Source organism: Rhinoraja longicauda, chromosome 17 (assembly GCF_053455715.1).
Source record: "Rhinoraja longicauda isolate Sanriku21f chromosome 17, sRhiLon1.1, whole genome shotgun sequence".
Taxonomy (NCBI): domain Eukaryota; kingdom Metazoa; phylum Chordata; class Chondrichthyes; order Rajiformes; family Arhynchobatidae; genus Rhinoraja; species Rhinoraja longicauda.
Genome location: NC_135969.1, coordinates 5,616,167 through 5,630,115, shown reverse-complemented (window position 1 = coordinate 5,630,115; position 13,949 = coordinate 5,616,167). Strand labels below are relative to the sequence as shown.

At 46.4% G+C, this 13,949-nt stretch overlaps 1 protein-coding gene across 5 annotated transcripts in view; it reads left to right on the top strand.

Annotated features, from left to right (window-relative positions):
• slc6a1b (solute carrier family 6 member 1b) overlaps positions 1-13,949 on the top strand; it is a 75,070-nt gene that overhangs the window by 27,448 nt on the left and 33,673 nt on the right. For all 5 annotated transcript variants that reach the window (XM_078413994.1, XM_078413996.1, XM_078413992.1 and 2 more), the window contains exons 3-10: positions 547-678; positions 1,373-1,473; positions 1,728-1,837; positions 1,951-2,083; positions 3,673-3,807; positions 4,683-4,786; positions 9,563-9,687; positions 13,429-13,541. In XM_078413994.1, the coding sequence (XP_078270120.1) occupies positions 547-678; positions 1,373-1,473; positions 1,728-1,837; positions 1,951-2,083; positions 3,673-3,807; positions 4,683-4,786; positions 9,563-9,687; positions 13,429-13,541 (953 nt within the window). The remainder of the gene's footprint in view (positions 1-546; positions 679-1,372; positions 1,474-1,727; positions 1,838-1,950; positions 2,084-3,672; positions 3,808-4,682; positions 4,787-9,562; positions 9,688-13,428; positions 13,542-13,949) is intronic.

Sequence of the window (13,949 nt, the reverse complement as noted above, 5' to 3'; positions counted from 1 at the left end):
TAAAACAACAGTTTAGACAAAGATACTACTGATAGACACTGGAGTGATAGTATTGCTAGACAAAGATACTATTGATAGACACTGAAAGCTGGTGTAACTCAGCGGGCCAGGCAGCATCTCCGGAGAGAAGGAATGGGTGACGTTTCGGGTCGAGACCCTTCTTCAGACTGAGCGTCAGGGGAACGGGAAATAATTTTGTTATAAATTATACTATATCCCACTTCTCTGTTTTGGATTTCAAATGCTATGGTCAACCGCGCGTTAAAGACTAATTACTCTAGTGTTGTTGATGTGGAATGCGGACCGGTGTTACAAAAATATATATTTAATATTCGAAGTTCGAATAAGAAAAAAAAACCCACATTTAAAAAAAATAGAATTCAATGGTGTTAAGGGGTCTGTTGTGGTGTTAAATGGCTCGCTGAGTTCCGACATTCACTGCCACATAAGTCAATGCATTCGTCACGCCGGTCTGTCTATTTCGCCTGGATTTAATGGATCAATTTCGCATGAATTTCTAACCAGCTGTTTATTGTTCTCCCCAAGGGGCCTTTCTCATTCCCTATTTCCTGACACTGATCTTTGCGGGAATGCCAATCTTCCTGCTGGAATGCTCCCTGGGTCAGTACACGTCTATCGGCGGGCTCGGCGTCTGGAAACTGGCGCCAATGTTCAAAGGTATGGGCTCGGATTAGCACCGTGACCAGCGCCTCGGCACATCTGTCCACTGACCTCGGTGGACAGAATCATAAACATTGACAGTCGCAATCACCAGGAAGAATTTTTCGCCACGTAGCGGCTTCCAACCCCCTCCTTTTAGAACATAAAAAACCCCACTGTACAATTAGTAACCTATATTAATATGAATCCAAGGTAGACATAAAATGCTGGAGTATCTCGGCGGGACAGGCAGCATCTCCGGAGAGAAGGATTCTGTGTCGACCTTCGATTTAAACCAGCATCTGCAGTACTTTCCTACAAACATAAATATAAATTCCACGTTTGCAACAATTGGAACTAACGTTGTTTCCCTTTTTTTTGTTTTGAACGGGATTTAATAAACATTGTATTTACTGCATGGACGTGCTCTCACGTCAAATAAACATTGTAAACATTAAGGCCGTAACATTGAACATTGTAAACATTAGTTTGAATGTCAACAGACTATGGCGGGGGTGGTGGAGGGGGGACCTGTAATGTCTACCCTCGATTTTGTACAAAACATTGCAGGGGAAATGAACGCCGTGTTGCCCAGAATAAGCTGTAAAGTATTCGCTTGAAACTCCCTTTGGCTCTGGTCACACTTGTTACCTTGAAGTTGATCTGTTATTAAACACGTCTGGGTTTAACGCCTGGGCTTCTGTGTCCACAGGTGTGGGTCTCGCAGCTGCCGTGCTTTCTTTCTGGCTGAACATCTATTACGTCGTGATCATTTCTTGGGCCATTTATTACTTGTATAATTCTTTCACGTCGGTAAGTTCTTCCTCTGTCTATTTCCCGAGCGCGACATGAATTCTTCGCTGATTATTATTATTTTTTTTTTTTTTAAAACACCTACCGTCGCTCACTGTCAAAAACAAACACCGAGGTGTGAATCAGTCCAAGCGCCTTTCGTGAGGTCGCGTATCATCTGCGCTCGAAGCAGCGGGGAGGTTGGGAGATGGGAGGTTGGGAGGTTGGCCAAAAATAAAGGATATCCAGAATAAATGGCAGCGTTTCATTTGCAGGAACTCCCTTGGCAAAGCTGCGGGAACGCCTGGAACACTGAAAAATGCTTCACAAACTACAGCATGTCCAACTCAAGCAACTTCACCAGCCCAGTTGTGGAGTTCTGGGAGTAAGATGTCTCTTTCTACCTCTTTCTCATTCTGTGAGCTAATGCGTACCTTGACAAAAAACTGAAATGGGAGATAGCGCTTGTTATTGACTGAGGCTTGACTTTCTCCGCAGGCGGAACATGCACCAGTTATCTGATGGATTGGAGCACCCGGGGCAAATTCGAGCGCCGCTTGCAGTCACGCTAGCCATCGCCTGGGTTCTTGTGTATTTTTGCATTTGGAAGGGTGTCAGATGGACGGGAAAGGTAAAGTCTTTGCGCCGTTAACCAGCAACGGTGCACGGTCGTGTGACAGACAGGCAAAGCGGCTAGGTTTTCAGTCTCGGCGTTGAGTCGTTCTCTGTGCCGCCCCACATTGGCCGGCGGTCTGGAGAGTGCGGGATGCTACCTGAGCAACAGGGTGAACTCCAGTCCCAGAACCAGACCATTCGGCCCATCGTCTCTGTAACTGTTTGGAGCGAAGGAGTTAACAAAGCCCAGTGTACTTCTATTCGTACATTAAAAAGTATAAGAAAATAACTGCAGATGCTGGCACAAATCGAAGGTGTTTATTTCACAAAATGCTGGAGTAACTCAGCGGGTCAGGCAGTATCTCAGGAGAGAAGGAATGGGTGACGTTTCGGGTCGAGACCCTTCTTCAGACTGAAGGACGAAGAAGTCTGAAGAAGGGTCTCGACCCTAAACGTCACCCATTCCTTCTCTCCCGAGATGCTGCCTGACCTGCTGAGTTACTCCAGCATTTTGTGAATCAATAACCTATTCGTACATTTGTCACCCTCCTCCCGCCCATCCCTATTTGAACAAATACATGGCCTGGCCTCACCCAGCCTGCAGTAACTAAGGTGCAATGCTCAACAGGTCAATCAATACTTTAGCTCTGGAAGTGCTGTCATTGAAGATAGACACAAAACGCTGGAGTAACTCGGCGGGACAGGCAGCATCTCTGGAGAGAAGGAACGGGTGAAGTTTCGGTTCGGGACCTTTCTTCGGACTATCCAGAGACGCTGCCTGTCCCGCTGAGTTACTCCAGCATTTTGTGTCCGTCTTCGGGGTAAACCAGCATCTGCAGTTCCTTCCTACACAAGTTCTGCCTTCACCTGACATCAGAAGGTTTGAAATGTGCAAGGGTTGTGGGGGTGTTATTCACTAGATCCCACCTTGCACTGACGCCGAACATCCCCTGTGGTACAGAACAATGAAACTCGCGCCTAATTAAGGTCGGCGTAGATGCAATTAAAACATTGAAGCGTTCAGAAAACCATGTTTCTGTTTAGTTTAATGTCACGTGTACAGGGATACAGCGAAAGGCTTTAGTTGCGTGCTACCCGGTCAGCAGAAAGACAACACATTATTACAATCGAGACATTCACAGTGGACAGATAGATACATGATAAGCGAATAACGCCTAGTGCAAGGTAAAACCAGCAAAGTCCGATCAAGGATAGTGTAGGGTCTCCAATGGGGTAGATAGCAGTCCAGGACTGCTCTCTGGTTGTGGTAGGATGATTCCGTTAGAAACATAGAAAATAGGTGCAGGAGTAGGCCAATCGGCCCTTCGAGGCAGCACCGCCATTCAATGTGATCATGGCTGATCATCCAAAATCAGTACCAGTTCCAGCTTACTCTCCATATCCCTTGATCCCGTTAGCCCGAGGACCTATATCTGACTCTCTCTTGAATACATGGGCTGGGAAGAAATTGGAGATGTGTTTTGGTGCTCTCAGTACTCACAATCCTATAAACCCATCTTTTAGACGCGGTGTGCCAACGCGAAGCATGATGCAATCTCATGATTTTATCCACTTTTTAAAAAAACTGTCCGTGTCTTTCCGCAGGTTGTTTACTTTTCAGCCATCTATCCCTACATCATGCTCATCACGTTGTTTTTCCGTGGAGTGACACTGCCGGGCGCCCGAGAGGGAATCTTGTTCTACATCACTCCCGACTTCAGCCGCCTGTCGGATTCCGAGGTATGTCAGTTAATAGACAATAGGTGCAGGAGGAGGCCATTCGGCCCTTCGAGCCAGCACCGCCATTCAATGTCATCATGGCTGATCATTCTCAATCAGTACCCCGTTCCTGCCTTCTCCCCATACCCCCTGACTCCGCTATCCTTAAGAGCTCTATCCAGCTCTCTCTTGAAAGCATCCAGAGAATTGGCCTCCACTGCCTTCTGAGGCAGAGAATTCCACAGATTCACAACTCTCTGACTGAAAAAGTTTTTCCTCATCTCAGTTCTAAATGGCCTGCCCCTTATTCTTAAACTGTGGCCCCTTGTTCTGGACTCCCCCAACATTGGGAACATGTTTCCTGCCTCTAACGTGTCCAACCCCTTAATAATCTTATACGTTTCGATTAGATCTCCTCTCATCCTTCTAAATTCCAGTGTATACAAGCCTAGTCGATCCAGTCTTTCAACATATGACAGTCCCGCCATTCCGGGAATTAACCTAGTAAACCTACGCTGCACTACCTCAATGGCAAGAATATCCTTCCTCAAATTTAGAGACCAAAACTGCACACAGTACTCCAGGTGCGGTCTCACTAGGGCCCTGTACGACTGCAGAAGGACCTCTTTGCTCCTATACTCAACTCCTCTTGTTATGAAGGCCAACATTCCATTGGCTTTCTTCACTGCCTGCTGTACCTGCATGCTTCCTTTCAGTGACTGGTGCACTAGGACACCCAGATCTCATTGTACGTCTCGTTAACGGCAGTTACCAGGTCAGGCCCCCAAGTTGTGTGCGTGAAACCACTGTCATCGCCACTACTAATGGACAATTGGGCCACCCCTCTCTCTCTCTCCCTCTCTCTCCCTCTCTCCCTCTCTCTCTCTCTCTCTCAGGTATGGCTGGACGCTGCCACGCAGATATTCTTCTCCTACGGGTTGGGTCTTGGTTCGCTGGTGGCACTGGGCAGCTACAACACGTTCAACAACAATATTTACAGGTAACAGCTGCCTTCCTTTCACTGGCACCTTTATGCATTACATACAAAACATGCCCTTCGCCCTACTATACTTGTGTGACGAACATAATGCCAAGACATGTTCACAAGTTATAGGAGTAGAATTAGGCCATTCGGCCCATCGAGTCTCCTCCGCCATCCAATCATGCCTGATCTCGGCCTCCTAATCCAATTTTCCTGCCTTCTCCCCAAAACCCTTGACACCCGTTCTAATCAAGGATTTGTCTATCTCTGCCTTAAAAATATCCACTGACTTGCTCTCCACAGCCTTCTGTAGCAATGAGTTCCACTGATATCCCAGGATGCTGAGAGAGGCAAGGGAGGAGATTGCGGGGGCTCTGGCACAAATTTTCAGAGCCTCTCTTGCAACAGGGGATGTACCGGAGGACTGGAGGATAGCTAATGTGGTGCCATTATTTAAAAAGGCAGTAGGGATAAACCTGGGAACTACAGGCCAGTGAGTCTGACATCGGTGGTGGGGAAGCTGCTAGAAAAGATTCTGAGGGACAGAATCAGTCTTCACTTGGAGGATCAAGGGTTAATTAAGGATAGTCAACATGGCTTTGTTAAGGGAAGGTCGTGTCTGACTAACTTGATTGAATTTTTTGAAGGGGTGACCAAGGAGGTAGATGGGGGTAGTGCAGTGGATGTGGTATACATGGATTTCAGTAAGGCTTTTGACAAGGTCCCACACAGGAGACTAGTCAAGAAGGTAAGAGCCCATGGGATCCAGGGCACCTTGGCAAAATGGATAAAAAACTGGCTTAGTGACAGAAGGCAGAGGGTGATGGTAGAAGGGTGCTTCTGTGACTGGAGGCCGGTGTCCAGTGGGGTGCCGCAGGGATCGGTGTTGGGTCCCTTACTGTTTGTAATCTACATAAATGATCTGGATGTCAACGTACAGGGCATGATCAGCAAGTTTGCAGATGACACAAAGGTAGGGGGGGGGGGGTGGTGAATAGCGAGGAAGGGATCTGCAAGCTGCAGGAAGATATAGATGAGATGGTCAGATGGGCGGAGCAGTGGCAGATGGAATTTAATCATGAAAAGTGTGTGGTGATGCACTTTGGCAGAAATAACTTGGAGAGGGAGTACACCATGAATGGAAGGACCCTAGGGAAGACAGGGGTACAGAGGGACCTTGGAGTACAGGTACACAAGTCCTTGAAGGCAGCAGGACAGGTGGACAGGGTGGTCAAAAAGGCATATGGGTTACTGGCCTTCATTAGCCGGGGCATCGAATATAAAAGTAGGGGGGTAATGATGGAATTGTACAGAACACTGGTGAGGCCACAGCTGGAGTATTGTGTACAGTTCTGGTCACCACATTATAGAAAGGATGTGATAGCTTTGGAGAGGGTGCAGAGGAGATTCACCAGGATGCTGCCAGGGATGAAGGGCCTCGGCTATGAGGAGAGACTGAGCAGACTGGGGTTGTTTTCCCTGGAGCAGAGAAGGCTGAGAGGGGACATGATCGAGGTGTACAAGATCATGAGGGGCATAGATAAGGTAGATGGCGGGGAACTTCTTCCACTGGTGGAAGGTTCAACAACGAGGGGACATAGATACAGGGTAAGGGGAGGGAGGTTTCGGGGGGATGTGAGAAAGAACCTTTTCACCCAGAGGGTGGTTGGAGTCTGGAACTCACTGCCTGGGGTGGTGGTGGAGGCGGGAACACTCACAACGTTTAAGAGGCATTTGGATGGGCACTTGAAATGCTACAACATTCAGGGGCTACGGTCCAAATGCGGGAAAATGGGATTAAAATTAGACTGTGTTTGGTAACGGGCGGCACGGACACGATGGGCCGAAGGGCCTCTTTCTGTGCTGTAGGACTCTATGACTCTATGATTAAAGAAGTTTCTCCTCACCTCCTTTCTAAAAGAGCGCCCTTTAATTCTGAGGCTGTGTCCTCTGGTCCTAGACTCTCCCACAAGTGGAAACATCCTCTCCACATCCACTCTATCTGTGCCTTTCATTATTCTGTAAGTTTCAATGAGGTCCCCCTTCATCCTTCTAAACTCCAGCGAGTACAGGCCCAGCGCCTTCAAACGCCCATCGTATGTTAACCCACTCATTCCTGGGATCATTCTCGTAAACCTCCTCTGGACCCTCTCCAGAGCCAGCACATCCTTCCTCAGATATGGGGCCCAAACTTGCTCACAGTACTTCAAATGCGGCCTGACCATCGCCTAACTAATCTAATCTCATCTCATCTGCGTGCACACTATCCATGTGGCCAGGCTCCCAATCCTGAAGGCCTAATGGATACTTGGATCATGCTGAGCGTGAGTCCGATCGGCCCATCGCCTCCATGTCCACGCATTATCCAGAATGAAAACCGAAACACTCAGCAAGCAGAGAGAGAGAGAGAGAGAGAGAGAGAGAGAGAAATAAATAAATAAAAAGTTTACGTTTCAGGTTGAACTCCCTTCATCTTCGTCAGAATGAAGTTTTGACTCTAAATCTTCGACCAGAAACATTGACTCCGTTTCTCTCCCCGCAGGCGCTAACTGGGCTGCTGGGCATCCCCGTCGTTTTCCCCTTAATTTCAGACATTCAGCATCTGCATTAATTAGCCCCCAATTAATCTCCACCCGGCGCTTTGCGTAAAAACCTGGCGTTTTCCGGTTCATTAAGGAGGCAGTGTTTGTTGTAGATTAAAAACATGGAAACATAGAAAATAGGTGCAGGAGGAGGCCATTTGGCCCTTCGAGCCATTCATTGTGATCATGGCTGATCGTCCACAATCAGTAACCCGTGCCTGCCTTCGCCCCATATCCCTTGATTCCACTAGCCCCCGAGAGCTCTATCTAACACAACACCTGGCAACATTCCTTTCCTCTCTAAATTCGCTTTAGTTTAGGAGTCGTCTAAATCTGACGGTGACATTGGCTTCATAACAATAGCTCATCGACGAACACTATTCTTTGTTTAAGAAAATAACTGCAGATGCTGGTACAAACCGAAGGTATTTATTCACAAAATGCTGGAGTAACTCAGCAGGTCAGGCAGCATCTCAGGAGAGAAGGAATGGGTGACGTTTCGGGTCGAGACCCTTGTCTGCCTGACCTGCTGAGTTACTCCAGCATTTTGTGAATAAATACAATTCTTTGTTTGGTCATAACACGGGTGTGATGTGGAAGGAGGAGAGGAGAAGATTAGAATGGGCTTTACATAAATTCCTGCTGAATTTATCGTGCTCTGGGATATCTACGATTCAGTGAAAAACGATGAGAGTTCCATTGTTTTATTCATTGGCACGGCTTTGCCACATTTCATTCTCGGCGGCAGCGTTTTCACAAATCGTGTGCACGTTTTCAAAATGACAAAAACTAACATTTTGCAAACTATACTTCTTGCGCACAGGTAGCTGGTTAAATAACGGCAAAGCCACCGCTTATTTCATCCTTAAACGTGGAGAAACACATCGTCACCGCCAATCCATGTCACGCACTTGCAATAAACATTCACCTCTGCACGGCCCGTTGTTGCAGGTATTTATTGCCACCAAGTTCTTCCGTTAAAGGTAGACACAAAATGCTGGAGTAACTCAGCGGGGCAGGCAGCACCTCTGGAGAGAAGGAATGGGTGACGTTTCGTGTCGAGACTTTTCTTTGGACTTCAAGAAGGGTCTCGACCCGAAACGTCACCCATCCCTTCTCTCCAGAGATGCTGCCTGTCCCGCTGAGTTACTCCAGCATTTTGTGTCCATCTTCAATGTAAACCAGCATCTGCAGTTCCTTCCCACACAAAGTTCTTTCGTTAAAATCGATTGAGACTTCGGGCAAGAGTGCTAATTCACAGATATTGGAAATTAAAACGATCTATACCTCCCCCGCACACACACACACACACACACACACTCTTTCAATGCGTCTCCAAAGTGAATCCAAACCGGACCACACATTGCAGGGGAGAAGGCTGAGGCATTAGCTGCCTAGGGGAGCGCTGAGCCGTGCAGATTCGCCCACACTAGTCGTGGCCCTGAGAGGGGATGTCCAGCCTCCACAGCCTGCTGACAATAGACAATAGGTGCAGGAGGAGGCCATTCGGCCCTTCGAGCCAGCACCGCCATTCAATGTGATCATGGCTGATCATTCTCAATCAGTACCCCGTTCCTGCCTTCTCCCCATACCCCCATATCCTTAAGAGCTCTATCTAGCTCTCTCTTGAATGCATTCAGAGAATTGGCCTCCACTGCCTTCTGAGGTAGAGAATTCCACAGATTCACAACTCTCTGACTGAAAAAGTTTTTCCTCATCTCCGTTCTAAATGGCCTACCCCTTATTCTTAAACTGTGGCCCCTGGTTCTGGACTCCCCCAACATTGGGAACATGTTTCCTGCCTCTAACGTGTCCAACCCCTTAATAATCTTATATGTTTCGATAAGATCCCCTCTCATCCTTCTAAATTCCAGTGTATACAAGCCTAGTCGCTCCAGTCTTTCAACATATGACAGTCCCGCAATTCCGGGAATTAACTTAGTAAACCTACACTGCACGCCCTCAATAGCAAGAATATCCTTCCTCAAATTTGGAGACCAAAACTGCACACAGTACTCCAGCTGCCATCTCACTAGGGCCCTGTACAACTGCCGAAGGAGTTGTGCCAAAGTCGTGCCAACCACAGATGGACAAACATGTGTGGGTAGCTCAACATTGCGAGTACAAATTAAAATGCCAACGGCTGCCCAAGCACCGAGTCCAGTTACACTGCGGGCGCACGTCAACCTCGTTTCTTCCCTCTTTGTTTCAGAGACTCGATCATTGTCTGCTGCATAAATTCCGCCACCAGCATGTTCGCAGGATTTGTCATTTTCTCCATTGTCGGCTTCATGGCACACGTGACAAACAGGCCTATCGCCGACGTGGCTGCTTCAGGTATGAAAACATCCCCTCTCTCTCTGGTTCTAGTTAGTTGCTGAAGTTAAGGCCCACTGGTAGACCCACTTCAGCTTGGGGTGGTAATTTGCTGCCCACTTCTGAATAATATTAGCACCTCTTTTTCCCCATGACCACCTCCTCAAAATTATGGCAATGGCACTTAATGGGGAAAAAAATCACTTTGTTTGATTTTGAAGCAATTATTATAACAGAGAGTAAGTAGACACAACTTGCTGGAGTAACTCAGCGAAACAGGCAGCATCTCGGGAGAGAAGGAATGGGCGACGTTTCGAGTGGAGACCCTTCTTCAGACCTGAGAATCAGAAACAATCAGGTCTGAAGAAGGATTTCCACCCGAAACGTCACCCATTCCTTCTCTCCAGAGATGCTGTCTGACCCGCTGAGTTACTCTAACATTTTGTGTCTACCTTCGGTGTAAACCAGCATCTGCAGTTCCTTCCTACATAATTATTATGACAGATATGTTTAGTGGGTGGGGGTTAGAAAAGATCATGAAACCTATAGATGTTTTCTGTCACTCAGAGCATTGCTCTCAAAAGAAGGTATTGATTGCTGAGGGCTAAACTTATGGGTTGCAGTTAGGGTTGCCAACTGTCCCGTATTGGTCGGGACATCCCGTATATTGGTTTGTCCCATACAGGACCTCCCTTGTCCCGTATTAGGCCCGGGGGACACTGTAGGCCCGGACACTGTGGGCCTGGACAGTGTAGGCCCGGACAGTGTAGGCCCGGGCAGTGTAGGCCCGGACACTGTAGGCCCGGACAGTGTAGGCCCGGACAGTGTAGGCCCGGACAGTGTAGGCCCGGACACTGTAGGCTTGGACAGTGTAGGCCAGGAGGCCCGGGCGCCACCTAGCGGAGGTTGCATAGCAACCCGCCTCCCGGCCCGGGCAGCCACCATTAGTGGAGCGGGAGCACATGGCCGCTGGCTGGGTGAGGTCACGTGGGGCGCTGGGCGGTGACGTCACCTTGTCCCTTATTTGGGAATGAGATCATTGGCACCCCTAGTTGGTTGACATTCTGCTAAAGCAGATCTCATGCATTGTCTGCCTCGCACTGAGGGGGCATCTGCCAGGCACTAGGGACTGATTTACAAGTGGTTTGCGGACTGATTTCACCAATGAATTAAGCCGACGAAGAGAGAAGCGACTCGTCACCCTGCATCCAGAACGTGGTCTCTCCATCAACCTTGGAATCTGATATCATTTACAGACGATTATTCAATGAGGAAGAGTGGACTAAGAAGCTTTCAGCCCAATGGAGGAGTGAAATCAAAGCCCATCGTGCTACTGTGAATAAAGCCCTACAACTTGGATAGTTACCGTCTCTGGAGGGTTTGAATGTTATATGAGTGGGAAGGAACTGCAGATGCTCATTTACACCAGCAGATACAAAATGCTGGATTAGCTCAGCAGGACAGGCAGCATCTTTGGAGAGAAGGAATGGGTGACGTTTTGGGTCGAGACCCTTCTTCAGACCTTCTTCGGATGCTATACCTTTGCACCATACATTTCTCATATTAAATGGCTCCCTGTGAATCCAAGGTTGGTGCCAAAGGAATGAAAGCCACCACTGACTGCATGTTGCTGAACAGAGAGAGGGAAGAGCGGTGAGATTGCTCCAATGTGAGTTGAAAGAGGGGAAGCATTGCCTGGATGGCCAGCCAAGATCAAGCGTAGGATGAGCATAGACTGCAATTGGAATATTTTGCAATACACAAGTATGTGGAAGGTCTTGAACAACTCACGCTGCCATCCCAAGACAAAGTGAATAACTCCTAAATGCCATCATGCACACCATTAGATTAGCAATAGTTCACAGTTAACGGCTCAGAATTGCAAGTCAGTAGTGTCACACCAATGCTCACTTTTCACCTTAACGAATCTGATCGCAAAGCGTCGATGGGCACTGAACATGGACTTCCCCTTTCTTAAACATCTGTAAGGCGCTCTGTGTTGTCCAGTGATCTTAATGAAACATCCTCAGACAAAAAAAAAAAACAGCAAGAAAACTGAAATATTATGGACCACATTTCTGAATGTTTTACAGAGTAAAATAAACATTGGAACACATACAAGGATTAATGCAGATAATGGAGGCATATCACAGAAAATGTCTTCAATTTAAAAAAAATCCTCATAATTTTGAAATAATAATTCTGTGGGAATAGCAATCCACAAACATAACATTACCATTTCAGGGCGAGAAAACATGTTCACCATTTAAAACCTAGTTACACCTCATGAAAGAGCAAGGTTTCCAATGTACTTTTACAGTGCAAACAGTTCATAAAAAAATAGCATTTCTTATCAATTCACTGGTTCTATAATGAGGGTCTTGGAGAGTGGAACAACAATTTACCCTCCTGAACAGCAGCAATTCTCGATGTCTGTATTTTACTGTAGATATGTGTACTCCAGACATTGCTGGCTGATTCCCTTGATTATACAATGGACTGACAGCTTCATCATTTTCCCATTATAAACTCCGCATCATTAATTCTATGATTTAAAACTTGCCAAGGGAACGCATGATGCATTCATTAAGACTAGCATATTGCATTCGGACATATGCAGAATCATATTTCCATTTTGCAAAAGAGCGGGAAGCAGCCCACTAAAATTTTGACAGAGATGTAAAATGTAATCATTCTTTGAAGCCTGCTGGCAACAATCTAAAATAAATCATATCCAACCTTCCTGAAAATTATTACAGTTTTATGCTCTTGGAAGCATGTGAAGGCAGAAGGTCAAGAGTATGTGAAGTCAAGCAAACTTTAAATGAGGAGTGCAATTCCTGTCACATATAAGAATAGTATCTCCAGTTATTAATGATTCATCTGAAGTAGAGTCAAAATAATTTAATGACAAAATAAGCAGGAGTAAAAATAGTATTTTTTTCTCTCTATAAATGTGCTTTCTGGTCTTCCATCAACGTTGTCAGTGACACAATGTTGTCAGTTTACTGAATGTTGTCAATTGCTCATTGAAAAACAGGAGCAGAAACACCTGATTAAAAAGTTAGCAAGGGAAAGGTAAATACACCACTGTGGTCTACGGGACCATGGATATGCATGTCAAGACAAGCATGTCAGAGTAATGTTGAATGCAGCGGTAGAGTTGCTGCCTTACAGCGAATACAGCGCCGGAGACTCAGGTTCGATCCTGACTACGGGCGCCGTCAGTACGGAGTTTGTACGTTCTCCCCGTGACCTGCGTGGGTTTCCTCAGAGATCTTCGGTTTCCTCCCACACTCCAAAGACGTACAGATATGTAGGTTAATTGGCTGGGCAAAATGTTTAAAAAAATTGTCCCTAGTGGGTGTAGGATAGTGTCAATGTATCGCTGGGCGGCGCGGACCCGGTGGGCCGAAGGGCCTGTTTCTGCGCTGTATCTCTAAATCTAAAATCCTAACCCTGTTCTCCTGCTTTCTCCCCATAACCACTGACACCCGTGCTAATCAAGAATGGCTAGCAGTACCGTGGGGAATCTTTCAACACTTTCATGGGTGATCCTGAACTGAACATTGACTTTGGAAAATAACTTTTTCACATTCATTGCTTTTATGTGCATCCTGTACTGAAAACTGGTTTGAAAATTTGGCATTCTAAAACGTGCAATCTTACTAACGTAATAATGTTAAACATAATAAAATAGATTTAATATTTGATTATAACTCGTACCAGATATGACACATGCATATTTGTTTTTGGTTCAAGGTCCTGGTCTGGCATTTTTGGCATATCCTGAAGCTGCGACACAGTTACCAATATCTCCGTTATGGGCTATTCTGTTCTTTTCCATGTTACTTATGCTGGGCATTGACAGCCAGGTAAGCTTTATTTCCCGGCCACAATAAACTGCAGATGCTGCAATCGTGAGTAAAACACAAAGTGCTGGAATAACTCAGCAGGTCCGGCAGCATCTTTAGAGGACATTGATAGGTGACGTTTCGGGTTGGGACTGAACAAAGGCCCTGATCCAAAATGTCACCTATCCATGTCCTCCAAAGATGCTGCCTGACCAGCTGTGTAGCATTTTGTGTTTTACATAAGCTTTATTTTCAACATGCATGCTGTGTGATGTGAGAATTGATAAGAGTTCATTTTTGAATTGAATTAATCATTAGTTCTTCTTTGTTTTTCTTAATAGCATTTCACCAATATTTTAAGGCAAAATAAAATTGGTATGGCAAAACGTTTGAAAGTAGTTCTAATTGTGGGCATTAGGCAAAGGAATC